This window comes from Nothobranchius furzeri, chromosome 3, assembly GCF_043380555.1.
Source record: "Nothobranchius furzeri strain GRZ-AD chromosome 3, NfurGRZ-RIMD1, whole genome shotgun sequence".
NCBI lineage: Eukaryota > Metazoa > Chordata > Actinopteri > Cyprinodontiformes > Nothobranchiidae > Nothobranchius > Nothobranchius furzeri.
Window position 1 is genome coordinate 46,245,524 of NC_091743.1, and position 17,822 is coordinate 46,263,345.

General features: G+C 42.3%; 2 protein-coding genes across 2 annotated transcripts; both read left to right on the plus strand.

The window, feature by feature from the left end:
- Positions 1 to 645: 645 nt before the first annotated feature.
- Positions 646 to 6,720, plus strand: LOC107385787 (SUZ RNA-binding domain-containing). Its single transcript, XM_015959893.3, has 4 exons — positions 646 to 1,077; positions 3,184 to 3,233; positions 3,316 to 3,585; positions 3,674 to 6,720. The coding sequence occupies exons 1-4, from the start codon at positions 1,027 to 1,029 to the stop codon at positions 3,783 to 3,785; spliced, it is 483 nt and encodes a 160-aa protein (XP_015815379.1). The 5' UTR covers positions 646 to 1,026; the 3' UTR covers positions 3,786 to 6,720.
- Positions 6,721 to 6,990: 270 nt separating this feature from the next.
- necap2 (NECAP endocytosis associated 2) lies at positions 6,991 to 17,604 on the plus strand. The gene is made up of 8 exons (XM_015959892.3): positions 6,991 to 7,179; positions 7,937 to 8,037; positions 13,305 to 13,409; positions 13,501 to 13,582; positions 15,673 to 15,781; positions 16,501 to 16,645; positions 16,720 to 16,804; positions 16,876 to 17,604. The coding sequence occupies exons 1-8, from the start codon at positions 7,085 to 7,087 to the stop codon at positions 16,919 to 16,921; spliced, it is 768 nt and encodes a 255-aa protein (XP_015815378.3). The 5' UTR covers positions 6,991 to 7,084; the 3' UTR covers positions 16,922 to 17,604.
- The last annotated feature ends 218 nt before the right edge of the window (positions 17,605 to 17,822 follow it).

Below are 17,822 nucleotides of genomic sequence, written 5' to 3' on the forward strand. Positions count from 1 at the left end.
ATAATTTTACATGTGTATTATCACATATATTTACAGCTCAGTGGTTCATCCCAATTTTAACTACATTTAAATTGGTAATTATTTAAAAAGATTTATATAATTAGTATTATTAGTATGTAGTATATATGAATAAGTATTATTATGCATATTATCACTTTATCTTTATTTCCACTTTGTATTCGCACCGAGCGGGAGTCGAACCTACGCACTTGGACTCCGGGAGTGAGCGCGAGAAACTACGAGAAAACAAGCTGCAAGACAACACTGAGCATCCTCTTCATGCAACAAGCATCTTCTTCAGAGCTGCTGTAACACAGGAGATCCATCCTGCCCACAGCCTTCAGCATCTTTAACCACTCAGATTTCCAACTGAGCTCATTATTATTACTAGTATTTATTTTAATGACTGCTTATCGCTTCACGAGGCGTTGATAACGATAAATGAAAGATAAGTACTATTTGCGCAAAAACAAAAGTAGTCCACTAGAGGGCGCTGTCACTTGTTAGGCAGTTTTTATTATAGTTACGTTTGAAAGTTTTGTTTTAAAAAATAGAAAGCCAGAAACTAAGGATTTGAGTTATCGTGTTTCCATTTAGCTTACCTTTTGCGTTAAAGCCATGGCTGACGTGAAGTTTCTGAACCGACGCTGTGACGTCATTTCCGCTCTTTAGTCAGAACCTCTGATAGGTTTAGTTCACCTTGTTGAACGTTGCTAGACAGCTCGCGAGTGAGATCGTTTTTGAGTTTTCGTGCTTCCGTTTGAGCAACAGCGGAAAGTCTAAGTCTTATAAGGTGTTTGTGACGATAAATTCAAAGTAATAGGCAGACGGACGAGGGGTAGACCTGGAGCGCTGAGCTAAGAAGCTAACGCACGGCTAAAGAAAGGCTTTCGAAGCTGTTCTTTGACCTAACCACGGCTGAATTCGGTCCGTCTGAGTGCTGTCCCACTTTCCCATGCCCTCAGCCTGTAAGGTGTAACATTTCCTGGTGGAGGAACGAGGTAGGCAGGCAGGGTCCTGTTAAACATGGAGGATGATGAGGTAGCGGAGAGCTGGGAAGAAGCGGCGGACAGCGGGGTGAGTTGGACGCAGCACATTTACAACTTAGGCCGCTTTTAGTTTGATGTGTAAGGAGCCGCCTGACAAAAAAGGAAGACAAGTCAGTGACACCCTCGGCTTAAAGTAAAACATGTTTTTTTTCCCCCCCTTGTTCAGGCCGTGCCGTCTAACGTTAAAAACAGATTCAAATCTGACTTCGTGACAGTTGAGGCGTTCATATAACCGTGTCATATTCATAAAGTTGACTTTCAAAAGTGAAAATGTGGAAACGGCTAGTACAAATGCCAAGTAGGGTCAGTGTAATTCAAAAGGTATAGCTGATGCGTTCAAATGAAACTATTTTGGTTTGTTTTCCTTTCATCACGTGTTGATCTCTACGTATAAATACATTTAAATAGCAAGTCACCCCCAAATCAACTTTTTTCCCCTGATAAACTAAATAAACGAGTGTCTAATCATGCTGCAGACACGTTTAGTCAATAGTTTTGCACTTTAGTGCATTTTAGTTAAAATTTTAATTTTCTGCCTAAAACTGTCAGTGTTGTGCCGTTGTCAGGTAAAAACTCTGCACTGTATTTGACTTTAAATCTGCCACCGCTATTGGCTAAGAGGTATACTATGATGTAAACTGGTACATTATGATGTCACAATGCTGTGGTGAGCCTGTGTGTGTGTGTGTATTTGTTAGCGGCTCCGCCCTCTCGGTCTGCCAGGCAACAGCATTTGTTGCATTTTTTAAACATGAAGTGAGAGTGGAGTTAGACTCTGGTATGGGGTGACTTGCTCTTTAAGTGGTTAATTACATTATTAATTTTCATTAAGTTTATTAACAACCAAATCTATAAAGAGCAAGTCAGCCCCAAAGCAGCTTTTTTTAGCTGATGAACAATAAATGAGTATCTAATCTTGCTGTAGACAGTTAAAATGTGAAGTTCTGCCTAAAACTGTCAGCATTGCGCCATCTTCAGGTAAAAACTCTGCACTGCATTCGATTTAAATCTGCCATCATTATTGGCTAAAGCCTGGGGCACATCGGCCGCATCCTAACCCAAGAAGCGCTCAGCAATGCGGCGCATCCGCCTCCAGTGTGCCCCAGGGTTAAGAAGGTACCCTATGACGTTAGCTGGTGCATTATAATGTCACAATATCGTCGTGAGTAGGGCTGCACAATAAATCGCAAATATATCGTCGTGATATCAGCATGGGCATTACTCATATCGCAAAGAACAGATAAATATCGCAATGAATGGTCAGCTCAAATGTTTGCTACACATAATGCATTCTGTCAATCAAATGGAAGCATGATGTTTTTTAACAAATCAAATAGAGCTCTTCACCCATTTGGCTACTTGGGTGGGTTCTCATAGGTTAGATGCCCGGCCCCAAGGTGAACAGTATTTCATTTTGATGGTTAGGAAACTCCTGAGTTAGCTTTGTTCTGCTCTTTCTGCTGATTCTGCTTTTCCCGGGATCCACTGATCGTCTTTTTTTATTCATTTTCTTTTTCCCTTCCCTCACATCTTTTGCTTTTCTCATTTTTATGAATTATTTTTTGTCATTTTAAAATTTCTTTGTTTTTGATCATTTTGGTTCCCAAGTTATTTTTATTTATCGCAAGTAATATTCATCATCGCAGTATTAATCACCGTTATTGCATATCACAGCTTTTCCTAATATCGTGCAGCACTAGCCGTGAGCCTGTGTGTATTAGCGGCGGCGCCCTCTTGATCTGCCAGGCAACAGCCTTTGTTGCATTTTTCAAACAGGAAGTGGGAGTGGAGTAAGACTCTGGTAGGGGGTGACTTGCTCTTTAAAGGTTGTGATATGATTACAGTAATTATAATTATCTGTATTTGTATTTTGTATTTTTGTGTTTGTATAAACGGGACGTACATTGTTCCAGACCTACAGTGCTCGTGTCCTTTCTCAGTACACTTGGCTTAATGAAGGGAGATTACACTAAGAAGTTGTTGTTTCTGCTCACACAGCTGGGGTTTAGGTAGCTCACACACAGGTACAACAGATCTAATTTGAGAGTTATGTGGTATTTTATGTTTATATATATCTACATATTTAAACAGTCATTTATTGGAAAAATAAATAGATCATTATAATAATCCTCAGGAAATTGAGAGAAGACTTGAAGCAAAGTTGAAGATAAATCAGGAGACAAAGTAAGTAACCAGATCCTTTTACTTCCTGTTTTTGTTTATTTTTACTGCACCACTAATTGTTTTGCTGTTTTTATTTTTGTAGGAAGTCCAGTGTAAAATCTGCAGGTTCTCCAGTGCGAACTGCTGTCGTAATCCAAGATGACTCTCTGCCTGCAGCACCTCCACCTCAAATCCGAATTTTAAAGCGTCCCACTAATAACGGCACCACAGGAAACTCGGCGTCCTCGTCCCGTCCCTCACAGCAGATGAAGTCTTTGGCTCAACGGGAGGCAGAATACGCTGAAGCCCGAAGAAGGATTTTGGGAAGTGCTTCGTCAGAAGAAACGCCTCAGGACAGCCCAAGCCACGATAGGTGAGACAAATTATCAATAACTTGGGAGTTAAACATGTTAAAGGGCTGTTTGCTACTTGTTTTTTTCTCTTTTTTCTCGTACTACCAGGGCTACTCGTGTGAGTGTGCAGCAACCTTTAGAACCAGTTCGTCCAAACAATCAGGTGATCCGTCAACCCACTGGCCCAGATGGCACCTTGGGCTTCCGGCTCTGCAGATAAAGGGACGCTGCCAGCTGTAAGGAACAGTTTCCCCCCTTTACAGAACAGGGCGGGTGGGGAATTCAGAGGGGTTGTTTGTGTGTGGTTTGGAGAGCAGAGTGGTGAGATGACCTCAAATTTAACTGATAGAATATTTACGAAGACCCAACATGGACTCAGATGAACTTCTTCACCCTCTCTCTACTCTGCTCACTAGTTTAGTCTTTGCCTTCTTTTGAGAGGCTGGCAGAGATCTAAGATTTGAAACCTCTCCTGCCGCCAGCATAACCAGGCTTGGGTTGCACCCCTCCACACACACACTGTGAAACTGCGATGTACCGTGATGTGCTCTGAGTCTGGTCAGCTGCACCCCCCCCCCCCCCCCCCCCACCAGGTGTCTGTCTCTTCAGGGAGAAGAGAGAGAACTTGTTAATCTGTGGGAAATCCTCCCAGATGTGCAAGAAGAAGAGCCTTTCATCCCACTAAAGGAGCAAAGGTCACAGCTCGGTGTCCAAGAGGAAGGTGGCCATAGTTTGTGCTCAGAAAAAGTTATTACAGTGCCAAGAACTGACTTCATGTTTAGCAGACTGAGTGTGAAGTGATGGCAAGTCATGTCGATCGGACCTTTTCTGCAAACGTGCACAGCGCTGAATCAATGTGCAAATGAAGGCTGTGTCTCAGCAGAACGCTGCTCGGCCCTCAGGCCCACACTCAGCACCGGTAGCCCGGCTGGTACGCAGCCTCTGGCCCAAAGCTTTGATCCCAGTGGCAGGATCACTAAAAGTTTTTACAAGCAATAACAATGAAATGACTTCCTGGATTTCTTTTTTCTTTGTCTTGTTTTAAGCTGTTAACGTTGTCCATTTGTGTGTTTTTCTTTTTGCCTGGTGACCGTTGATGTAAATCAGGAGGATAGTAAAGTTCAGAAAAGTAGGGAGACTTTGTTTGTAGTGCTTAATTTATTTTCATACACTTGACGAAAGTCGGTAACTAAGAATCAAAACTTGTGGTTTTCATATCGGTTTAAAATCAGAGTTTGATCTCGTCTCGAGTCAGATTCGTGTTTACGCAGCAGCACATTAATAATAGTCTTATATCATGCTTATAACTCACACAGACAGGGTTACGTCAAGCCCGCTGTGGGGAAAACGCATCTGATGCTACGTTTTAGCAAATATTTTGCCAGTGTTGAGGAAGAAATGGCAAAAACTGGTCAAAACCTGCTTTTTAAACAGTGACCTTTGAAATACAGCCTGAACCTCTCTTCCTGGGTCTGAATGTCTTCCTGTGGTGTTTTACCCACGGCAGAATTTTACTAAATGTTTGCTCGTTTTCCACAGAATCAGAAGAAGAGCTTATAAAGTGTAAAAATAAGTCAAGTCTTTTTGAATTCTTAGACATTTATGCCTTAAATGATAAATGAACCCTGCTTGCTAACAAACAAAAACCTTGTTTCTATGGTTGATCTGTGAAGCTTCTGATGGGCTTCTGGAGGAACTACCGTAATTTCCGGACTATAGAGTGCACTTCAATATAAGCCGCACCAACAAAAAAAAAAAAAAAAAAAGCTTTTCTACACACACACACGCCGCACTCAAATACAAGCCGCGGCGCAGCAGCCACATGCAGGTCTCCGGCGCATAGCGCATGTACGGCCATTACATAAGATAATTAGACAGAAAGACGCCACACGGAGTTTTTTCGTTGTTGTTTTAATTCAACAAAACACATTTTAAACACGGGTGAATGTGCCTGCAAGTTTAGAAATGAAAACAGCACTGATAGCATTCATATTTCTGGATGGTTATAAGATAAAAACAGCACTGACACGTTATTACCGGTAATTTGCATGTTCAGAAGGAAAGAACAGCGCTGACACAGCATTAATAAGCCCTGGATGATTAGAAAATAAAAACTGCACACAAAACATGCCTGTTAGTAAATAAAACACACTTGCCTACCAGAAAAAGTCATTAGCTCTCATCTTCCTCTTGCGCACTAAAGCCATTAAAGTCCTCTTCTTCAGTGTCGGAGATGAACAGCCTCAGAAGAGCTTCGTCACAGACCTTTTCTGTGGCGATGTCAGTGTCTCTGTCCGTGTTGCTGTCATCATCCCCGGGTGAAGCCGGCTTGAATGAGTTCTTCCCGCTGCCGTCTCCAGCGCCGAGCCATGGATTCATTCATGCCAAGCTTACGTGCGGCAGCGCTGTTTCCCTCCTTTACTGCCAGATCGATGGCCTTCAACTTAAATGCGGCATCATATGAACTCATACGTGTAGTTACCATGATGAGGGGGTATGGATTTGAAAAAGATTCTTCGTCGTGCCGGCTGCTTGCATGTGCTAATTTAAAATGAGCACTTTCTTCGATTTCCACTTTTGACTTCCACCTGTTTCACTTTCTGCGAAAGCGCCCCCTGGCAGGTGAAGGAAAATCTTCAGTAAAGCCGCACCTCATTATAAACCGCATGGTTCAAAGCGTGGGAAAAAAGGTAGCGGCTTATAGTCTGGAAAATACGGTACTTAATGCTTACAAAGAGCAGAGTTTTTACTCAATTCAATTCCTTCTATGTTTCTTTAAAACCAGTTGCAGACTGAAGGGAAGTAAAATTCCTTTGATGTTTTGAAAGCTAAACTTTTATTAATGGCATGTGTTGGGATCTACTGTAGGAGGAATCTTGGAACAAACTGATTTGGGAGCATCTGGTTTGGATAATTGACTTTAGAGAAGTTTTTTATTAATATACACAGTCTCTTTCAGGTGTTGAAACTTAAGGGATACGTTATGACCTTGTATCAATAAGCAGATACCCAACATGCTATCGGTGTGATCAGATCACAATGCTTTTCTTTCACAGCCAGGTGTCCTGTTTGATGCTCATGTGATGCAATTGTTTTGAAACTTGAAAAACCCTACAGAAAACTGAATACCCTTTAATAAACTCATTTAAACATGATACTTGTAGTTTTTTGTTTGTTTGTTTGTTTTTTATAAAAGATCTGGCAATTATTATTTAAGCTGAACCAACATTAAGCCAGTTTTAAAATAAAATGTCATCTGGACTTCATGTTAGTTTCACGTATAAAGTAATATCGAACATGAATCATATTAATACTGTTTAGTTGTTATTTCGTCTATAATTTGAATATTAATCCCAGGACAAACTCGTGTTTACAGCAGATTGACAGTTACGTCTACAACCTCCGGACACCGGGTGGCGCTGTTTGAAGCTGGCGGCGCGGCGTCAACCACCAAGCAGCTTCAGCACGGGCGTCCATTGAAAGTCGGAAGTTGTTTTTTGGTTTGTGAAACTTGACAAAATGGCAGAGGACAACAGTTATGAGTCGATGCTGTGTGTGAAGCCAGAGGTTCATGTTTACCGGATCCCGCCGCGGGCCTCCAACCGCGGATATCGGTAAGAAAGCTTCTTTCTGGCGAGTCGGAAAAAGTGTTTGTCAGCAGGCTAGTTTAACTGTCATGTTTCCATTATCGGACTAACAAGCTGTCAACCAAACTGGTCTGAAGACACTCGACAGCTACGGACTCTTTTTCTTAGTTCTCACTAAAGGTTCGTATATTGGGAAAGTTTAACAATATCAACTGGCAGCAGCGAGCTAATAGCTAGAAACACCACCATCAGTGTTTTTTGTTTACAAATGTTTTATTTGAGTTAAGAAGAAACATGTTCTTGTTTTAACGGATTGTTTTACATCATTCACTCTGAAACTGGTTATGAGAAAATCCAAATAAATCAAATTCCCTTTCAGTTTTCACTCTGTGTGTAAAATGGTAAACTTCGGTGGATTGATTTTGATCATTGTTTACATTTTAAAACACAAAAGTGTGTGTGTGTGTGTGTGTGTGTGTGTGTGTGTGTGTGTGTGTGTGTGTGTGATTTCAGGTTTTGTTTTGTATTCACATTCTAAACTAACCCCAATAATCTATATTGGTCAGATGGTACTTATACAACTTTTATTATCTTTAAAAACAAGCAACTGGGAGTTTCCCTGTTTGTCTTTTTTCGATCTTTTAGGCAGATTTTAATTTCACTTCCTCATTATGTTGGACAAGTAAAGCTGCTAAAACAAACGCAGAGACAGGAGCTCCTTTAAATGAGGATTTACATGAATGGTTCTCTAATCCGGTGGGTTTTTCCTGCTTCTTTCATCTAGAGCTGCTGACTGGAAACTGGATGAACCTGCGTGGAGCGGTAGGATGAAAATCACAGCCAAAGGAAAGATGGCTTTCATCAAGCTGGAGGACAAAAACACAGGTAAACCTTATCATGAGCCTCACAGCCAAATACCTTAGTTGTGCTGTGAAACAAGTCCTTTTTTGTATGAACTGGTTTCAACACAGCCTGAAACTCTTCTCAGTGATCATGGGTCAAAGGACAGCAGTTATGATCATTCTTTGTTTAGGGATGCACCGATCAGGTTTTTTGCTGCCGATACCGATATCAAAGAATGCTGATCACCGATACCGATCACGTGGATTGGCCAGAAATTTTCTACAACATTATAATGAGTGCTACAAACTACATAATCTGGGAATAAAAGAAATGTAACCTAATCTAAAATGGTCTGTATTAAAGTTGTCACGGTGTGAAAATTTAACCTCACGGTCATTGTGACCAAAATTACCACGGTTTTCGGTATTATCGCGGTATTTTTTTTAACCGTGCTACATTTTCACACAATTAAATAAACCCTGTATGTCAGGAAATATTGTCATCAGTTTGTGTCTAAATTTGCCTAAAATGTGTTATTTTCTAATTATGTTGTTTATTTGTTTACATTTTTCCCTTTAGTCTTTAAAATACCAATATTTGCCCATAACTTCTTATTTTATGTCTGTTTGATGTCATCATTTTAAAAATATTAGATCAGATGATACTCAGTACTCAAGTAGCCTTCTAATCAGATACTTTTTTTTACCCTTAATTGAGTAATAAAGCCTATATCAGGAAAATATCGTCCTCGGTTTGTGTCCTTCCTGTGAGCTTTGCAGGCAGTAATCATTGTTAAATTCATAATTATTCTCGGAGAGAGACCAACTCTTATCTGCCCCTGGGAGCCCCATAATGCATAGCGTCATTTCAACATGGGGGTAGGGATGCACCGATGGATCGGCATTTGATCGTAATCGGCCGATAGCGCCCCTATCGGTTTTGATCGGAATTTTTAAAATAGATCAGAGCAAACCGATCAGGTAGGGTTGTCACGGTAACCAGTGTAGCGCTAAACCCCGGTAAAAGAAAAAAAGAAAAAAAGTTGACAATAATAACCGTCTTGTTTTTAAAAAAATATATTATCTTGGTGGGTTTACCGTGGCTGCGGTGTAGGCGCGGTGACCCTTACCAGCCACCGTATCATCGGCTGAAGTTGCCGGCGGCACATGCACGCTTTGTTTACAACAAAACTTTCTTGAAGCTAAAGCTGAAATAATGGTCAAAGGAGGAGACGGCAGCGCTCAGGAGGACATTTATTATCCCTCAAAGAAGACAAAGTCGGAAGTACAGGCATCTTTTAGATATTTGAAGAATGCCGAGGGAGTTTATGGAAGACGGACGGCTATCCTGTTTGCAGCACGAGCAGAAAAAGTGTCTGTGAAAGGCAGCAACGCTTCAAATCTCATGACACATCTGCGTGACCATCACCCACAACTCTACAGTCAACGCAAGGCAAGTTAACGTTAGCGTTTTAGCTAAAATGCGTGATCCGAGGAATTGGGTTGAGGGAGAAGGCAACGAGTCGCTATATAAAGCAGCCGCAGCGCCGCCACCTGCATATAAACCGTGTTGCGGACACCCCCATGTTGAAATGACTCTATGCATTACGGGGCTCCCAGGGGCAGATAAGAGTTGGTCTCTCTCCGAGAATAATTATGAATTTAACAATGATTACTGCCTGATGACATTTTCCCACATCTGCAAAGCTGACTGGAAGGACACAAACCGAGGACAATATTTTCCTGATATACGGATTACTCAAGTAAGGGTAAAAAAGTATCTGATTAGAAGGCTACTTGAGTACTGAGTATCATCTGATCTAATATTTTTAAAATGATGACATCAAACAGACATAAAATAAGAAGTTATGGGCAAATATTGCTATTTTAAAGACTAAAGGGGGAAAATGTAAACAAATAAACAACTTAATTACAAAATAACACATTTTAGGCAAAATTTACACACAAACTGAGGACAATATTTTCCTGACATACAGGGTTTATTTAATTGTGTGAAAATGTAGCATGTTTAAAAAAAATACCGCGATAATACCGAAAACCGTGGTCATTTTGGTCACAATAACCGCGAGGTTAAATTTTCACACCGTGACAACCCTAACCCCCAAATTCCACTACCTCCGCTCCGCTCCGCTCCGACACGAACGCCGGAGCAAAATCGGTCCCGTTGTAGTCAATCAGAGCAATTCCACTACTGCGGCCGTGCTCCGGCAGTGCGGCGCCATGCGCCGCCCTCTGTTCCGGCGTCCGGCAAAAATAGAATCGATCCTATTTTCGCCGGACGCCGGAGCACCTCCGCAGTAAATGGACAGAAATCACAACGGCCCAACAGGAAAAGGAGCGAGCACAATTTCCGTTTTTCACAATAAATCGATAAACAAAAGGCGTTTTTTGTTTCATATGCACAGGTTTAACAACTTTTAACAACTATCAATGGCGGCTGAAGTTTAAATGCACAAAAGTAAGCCATAAATACAGTTTCTACGATCAAAGTAGTCACACTTTGTTGATCCAAACACTGCTCATCTCTCAACACAAATGATGGGCAGATTAAACAGCTCATGCCGATGTTTCTCCCACACAACGGGTGTTTGGATCTAACTTCCGCGTTTATTGCTCGGACTGTATCGCAAGATCTCGAAAATCCCGCGCATGCTTGTTTGCCCCCCTCAGGTCTCCGCACCGGAGCGGAGCCGTTGTAGAGCGGGTACCAGTAAAAATTGAGTTCGGAAGCGAGTGGCTGCGGAAGGCGGGGGCGGACCGGAGCGGAGGTAGTGGAATTTGGGGGTCATACAGACCATTTTAGATTAGGTTACATTTCCTTTATTCCCAGATTATGTAGTTTGTAGCACTCATTATAATGTTGTAGAAAATTTCTGGCCAATGAACGTGATCGGTATCGGTGATCAGCATTCTTTGATATCGGTATCGGTGATCGGCAGCAAAAAACCTGATCGGTGCATCCCTACATGGGGGTGTCCGCGACACGGTTTATATGCAGGTAGCGGCGCTGCGGCTGCTTTATATAGCGACTTGTTGCATTCTCCCTCAACCCAAATCCTCGGATCACGCATTTTAGCTAAAACGCTAACGTTAGCTTGCCTTGCGTTGACTGTAGAGTTGTGGGTGATGGTCATGCAGATGTGTCATGAGATTTGAAGCGTTGCTGCCTTTCACAGACACTTTTTCTGCACGTGCTGCAAACAGGATAGCCGTCTTCTATCAAATGTCCCTCTGCATTCTTCAAATATAAAAAAAAAATGCCCGTACTTCCCACTTTGTCTTCTTTGAGGGATGATAAATGTCCTGAGTGCTGCCTTCTCCTCCTTTGGCCATTATTTCAGCTTTAACTTCAAGAAAGTTTTGGTTGTAAACAACAAAGTGCGCATGTGCCGCCGGCAACTTCAGCAGATGATACGGTGGCTGGTAAGGGTCACCGCGCCTACACCGCAGCCACGGTAATCCACCGAGATAATATAGTTATTAAAAAAACAAGACTGTTATTATTATTGTCAACTTTTTTTTACCGGGGTTTACCGCTACACCGGTTACCGTGACAACCCTACCTGATCGGTCTGCTTTGATCTATTTTGAAAACTCCGATCAAAACCGATAGGGGCGCTATCGGCCGATTGGGATCAAATGCCGATCCATCGGTGCATCCCAATCTTTGTTAACCAGGCTTGGAAATGAGGTGTTTTATGTTACTTGATGCTGCTTCTTCACAAAATCAGTCACCCTGACTCTTTATACACAACAAGAACATTATTAATCCTGTTGTGTGTGTTATCTACACTTATCTCCTAACAACAAACACTCAGAAAAGTGTTGTATGTTCAGTTCAGAACATCGAAGAACAGCATCGAGTCTTGTGTGAAGGTGTGTTTCTTCTGGTGACTTTGTGCCGTTTCACATTTGATTTTGCAAACTGTCAAACAGAAAACTCTCTGAGCTGAAAGTTGGCTCCATTGTCATACTAGGCTTGGGTGGTATTACAGTATACAGCCGGTGTTGAAATGAGCAACAGCGTCGGTTCCAATACCGTCATAAAAAAATCGGTGCACACAGGAGACGAGGATTAAATACGTGATTTAAAAAAATAAAAAAGGTAAATTTAATGTGAAAAACGGATGCATGGTTGAATTTTCAGTTTTCCTTGAGCAGTTTAAAATGTTTTGTCCAAATTTTAGAGGTGTTCCATAGAGTTTATGAACGTGATGTCATCACGTGACAGCGTAGAGGAGACGCACCGGGAGTGACGTGGAGAAAAGGGGCAGGTCGTGCACCAACTGACTTGGTGTCTACAAAGAACACCACTTCTGCAGTTTGGGAGTATTTCTGGTTCGAAGCGAACTTAACAGGAGAGCCGGTAGACCAACACATTCTCACACCCAAGGCGTCAAAATATGACGCGTGTGACCAAGCCTCAATATACCACGATTCAGGACGCCCCAGCGCGTCAGGACACGACGATCACGGACACGCTGGTTCACGTGGCTCCGCTGGCGTCACTGTTTGACGCGCGCGGTCACACGAACATTATTTGACTATTTAACCTTCCCCTCACCCCAATCCTAACCTTAAGGTCCATAAACTGTGACCTTAAGGTTAGGATTGGGGTTAGGGGAAGGTTAAGTTGTTCAGATGTAGTTCTAATGTCCGTCTCACCACCGGCGTCTGATACCGACGCTCTGGGACGCTGCGTCAGCAGTTTGTCCCTGATCGTCGTTTCCTGACGCGCTGGGGCGTCCCGAATCGTCATATATTGACGCTTGGTCACACGCGTCATATTTTGACGCCTTGACACTGATGATAAACCAAATGTCGCGACTAGCCCCAAAGTACCCGTGTGCCGGCGCCACATCGAAGCAGTCGGTCCACAACGTCCTATGTTGAAGCCAGAAAAGGTAAACATGGTGGTTTGTCAGGCGACAAAACTTCTTATAAGCTGCATTTTTAAAATTTGTTAATGTTATGTTGTCGTTGTTTTAGCATGTTTGTTGTTCAGTTTCTGAACGGTGAAGGTCCAAACCAACAGTCTGTAATTCCACTTGAGGCTTACGAAACGTCATCATTTTTGATGCCGTACACCGTGTAACGTGTGGAGGAACCCAGACAGTGTTAACGTTTGGAGACCGCCACAGCCTCGTTCACACCTGACCTGCCCTTGTGGTCTTCAGCTTGTTCTTTATCTCCAAAAGCATCCAAACACTGCTGGAGGTTTCTGTTACACCATCAGTAACGTTATTTTTCTTTGTCATCCTCTGATGGGTGTGACTTTGTTCTCTGCAGGAGAGCTGTTTGCACAAGCTCCAGTTGATCAATATCCTGGTTCTGTGGTGGAAGCCGTCACAGACTCCAGCAGGTACTTTGTCATCCGGATAGAAGACGGCAACGGTGAGACTCCTCCAACATCTATCTTGCTTTATAAAAAAAAGTTGTGATGAAGTTGTTTATAATTTCTTTTTATTTGTTTGCTTTTTTTAAGGACGTCATGCTTTCATTGGTTTGGGTTTTGCTGATCGTGGAGACTCATTTGACTTTAATGTTGCTTTACAAGATCATTTTAAGTGAGTCATCATTCATGATGGATCATTTTATCATTTCACGTTCTGCAGCATGACCCTAGGGTGAGAGTCGTGAGAACGAGATCACGGACACGAGCAGCTGAAATGAGTTTTCTCAGCAGGGTGGCTGGGCTCTCGCTTAGAGATAGAGTGAGAAGCTCTGTCATCCAGGAGGGGCTCAGAGTAGATCCGCCGCTCCTCCACGTCAAGAGGAGCCAGTTGATGTGGCTTGGGCATCTAGTTTGGATGCCTGCTGGACGCCTCCCTGTTGAGGTTTTCTGGGTGTGTCCAACTGGGAGAAGACCTAAAGGTAGATCCAGGACATGCTGGAGGGACTAGGTCTCTCACCTGGCCAGGGAATGGCTTAGGATTCCCCCGGAAGAGCTGGCCCAAGTGGCTGGGGAGAGGGAAGTCTGGGCCTCTCGACTTAGGCCGCTGCCTCCACGACCCGACCCTGGATAAGCGGCCAAAGATAGATAGATGGCTGATTCTGCAGCATCTATAGCATGCTTATGGCTTTGTTTGAACCCCTATTAGGGGTAATTATTGATAATAGCAGTGAGGAGAATTCTATTAAATGTTTTTGAATTAAGTTAAAACAGTGAGAAACGTGGGTTTAAAACAACAACAACACTAATTTACATTTACACTTATTTCATTTAGGTTTAAACACGTTTCAGGTTTCATACACACTTCCTGCCTTCACTGTTGCTTACGGTAATCTGTGGGATTATGTCTGTAAAGGGCTGTTAGAGGTTTTGGTAACACTTGTATTATAATGATAATATCAACGTTCCTGATATTAACTATCAAGTGTACTTTAGGTTAGAACAAAGAGCTGGGGGGTGTCTTCTTAGTAATGCATGACTTACTTTTAACATTAATAATAGTTTATTAGTTCTTAAAGGGGCATTATGGAAGTTTGACAGCCAAAACTTGTATAGAAATAATAAATTTCTTCTTCATACATTCTCCTGCAATGCCCTGGTCCTGTAGAATGAGCCCTGGCATTTTTACTGTGATTGCCTGTTTTTCTGTAAAATCACAGAAAGAGAGAGCTGCTCGGGTCGAGCAGGCTGCTTCATGCGCGTTCACGCTCAGGCATAGCCCGTAGCATTTGCCATCAGTAGCTTTAGCAGCAGAGAGAGAGGCAGTGCCACTTTGTCGCTGTTCCTAACGCCTAGTGATGAACCTAGCTACATTTCTGAGGACCCTTTGCTACTTTCTTCTAGATATTTCCTGCAAATTAGCAACAAAATAGCCATTTTTGCTTCTAACCATTCTTTGGTTTGACGTTGTTTCAGCTGTCATCAAGGATATAAATGTTACAGATACTGTGAATGTTACTAGTGTGTAGCTCACCTTGTAAGATGTCTGTCTCCCGTGCAGAAGACCCGGTTTGATTCTGGATGTGAACTTAGTTTATTTAGAGTTTCTTTTTTACATTAATGGTATATTTTTTTTACAGTAAGATGCCCAAATTTTTATTTGAGACTCGCCAAAAGACATTGAATTCACAGATAAAAAAGATGTGGGTTCAACTTTCATTTTGGAATAATTTTTCAAGCAAGGGAAGGGAATGATCTGAGCATGCAGGAGGACTGACCCATCTTAAACCTTTGTCGGCTGTGCTGAAGAGAAAGGTACAGAACCAAATTATTTAATTAATTAGCTGCGCGTTCCCCTGTCCTCTGTCCTCCAGGCCACACACACACACACACACGGGACTGTCTCAGCTGTTATTTTCGTTAAGGAGTGTGCACGTACAGCATGCGCGCCTCGTCAACTAGCCTACTGTTGAAGCTGCCGTTACGCTTTTGGCCTGAGGGGACAATCGCGAGCATAAAAGTTCAAAACTCCGTAAAGTCCCTTTAATAATGCACTAAGTAACGTTAATAAAGGAACATCTATTATAAAGTGTTACAGAGATTTTTGTTAAATGTCGCAAATGACATTTTTAAAATGGCATATTTGGATTCTATCTTGAATCAGCAGCATCTATGGAAACGTTGAAACTGAACGCTTCTGATATTTGGTGTCCCTCCTACGGACAATTATTATTATTATTATGTTTTTGCCCTGTGAAACTAAAGATGGGTGAAGCAGGAGGGTGAGCTGGCCAAGATGGAAGCCTCGCAAACTGCAGCACCCAAGCTGGATCTGAGCTTTAAGGAGGGACAGACCATCAAGATCAGCCTTGGGGTGAGTGTGCCACTTCCCCCATGAAAAACCGATGGATAACACCGATACTTCAGCAACACTTCATATGTTTTCTGCTTCTCCCTCCTACTGGTTGAAAGCGGAATTACAACCATCGTAAACAACCCTGTTGCAGTCTGCTGTAGCTAGCGCTAACAACAAGCTAACAGTAACATGAGCCAACTGATACTAAATAAGCCACAAAGTAAAAATTTCCACATTGTTGGACAAAAAATATTATTTATAAGTCCAGTAATAACAAAGCCAGGTCACCATCAGTCTGTGATTTTGTAGCGTCCTTCTGCTCCCTCAAACGAGTACAGGCTGCTCTGATGTTCACTCTGGTTTTAGCTCTTTGCTTTGCCTCCAAAGACATTATTCTCTTACTTTTACTTCCAGGCTCTCTGCTGCCTTCTTTTTTTCTTTTTCTTGTGCTTTTATTAATGGTTGGCAAACTGAAAAAGCTAACTACTGGCCTTTATATTAGCTACCGGCACAGTAAACAGCTGTCGTAAAGCAGGTAGAGACCTACCACTAGTGTTCCTACTCGAACCACAAAACTGCTCAGTACTGTTTCTGGTCAGCAGAGGGCAGCAGACGGCTATTCAATGTGAAGTTGCTCAAGTTTCTGTCTCAGGAACCACCAAAACCAATTTGAAAGCAAGAGATTAAAGTGTTAAAGGTGCTGCTTTTTAATGTGAGAACTGTCATGACTATTGCAGAACATTAAGAAGAAGGATGCCGGTGGTGTCAAACCACGGCCCGTGGGTGGAGGTCTGCTCCCGCCTCCTCCAGGAGTAAAAGCCGGAGGGATTCAGCTTCCTCCAGGAGGACAGCCGACTGTAGTGGCAGCACAGCCCAACGCCGGTGAGACTCACTGATCCCAGATGCATCGTTTCTATTCAGCAGGATGTTTTTTAATCCTTCCCCTCCACTTTCAGCCACTCTTTTAGACTTCGGCTCCCTCACCTCTGCAACACAACCCAGCTCTGACCTGTGGGGCGATTTCACATCTGCAGGGTCAAAGTAAGTCGTTCGCAGCACGCCTGTCATTGTTCCTCGCTCCATCATCACCTTCACCTTCTCCCTCTGCACAGCTCCAACAACGATGCTGTCAAACCAGGATGGGTGCAGTTCAGCTGAGTTTAAGGAAGCGAGCTCACACTCAGGTTCCAAGCATTCCCTGGACAGGATGATTGTGATTAAATAAAATCAGAAAGAGGGGAACTGGTTTCAGATTTCACAGCTGCTCTCACTCTTAAAGAAAACATCATAGCCTGCTGACCAACACACTCTGGAGGATCAAACAGTAACATGATTTATTTTTACAGTTCTTCTTCATTCTCTGCTATGCAGTAGGATTCGTTTTTAGTTATTTATCTTTTTTAAAACAAGGGAAAATCTGTCTCGTCACACTAACTGTGCTGAATTTTTCATCTCCACCTTAAATATTCCTTGTCGTTAGTTTTTTCAATGTTAGTCTTTCCAGAATTTGATTGAATTCCTTCAAACGTCACAGAATGATTTTATTACGTCTTTCATTTAGCTGTATAACAGCATGTTTTTGGTTTGTTTCAGCTGATGCTCATACCAAGATTTTTTTAATCACCTTTTGGGTTAAAGGAAATTCTCCTTGTTTTGGTTGTTGTGTGTTTTTGTTTGTCAGACGTCCTGTTTGTCCTTTTTGCTTTAGATTGGGCTTTTCCATCAAATGAAACTTCATTCTGTCTCTCTGCTACCCTAATCTGATGAAGTGCCTTCCTGAAAATACCTAAAATATGTTAAGTATAAACATTTTTGTGTAAATAAACAATATATTTTAAAGAGTCGTGTCTCCACATACATTTTTTTACAGAAAAAGCACAAATCTGCCTTTAGCGATGTGGTTTAGTTGGATGGCGTGCAAAACGCTTCTTAAATGTACAGATACTCGATGTTGGGTTTCACCTTCCCCTTGAAGTGGCTGAGATGAGACTCCACATCTCAGATTCTCCATCAACATTAGTGGAATGCTCTTTCAGGGGTGGCAGTGAGTTTCTGCATT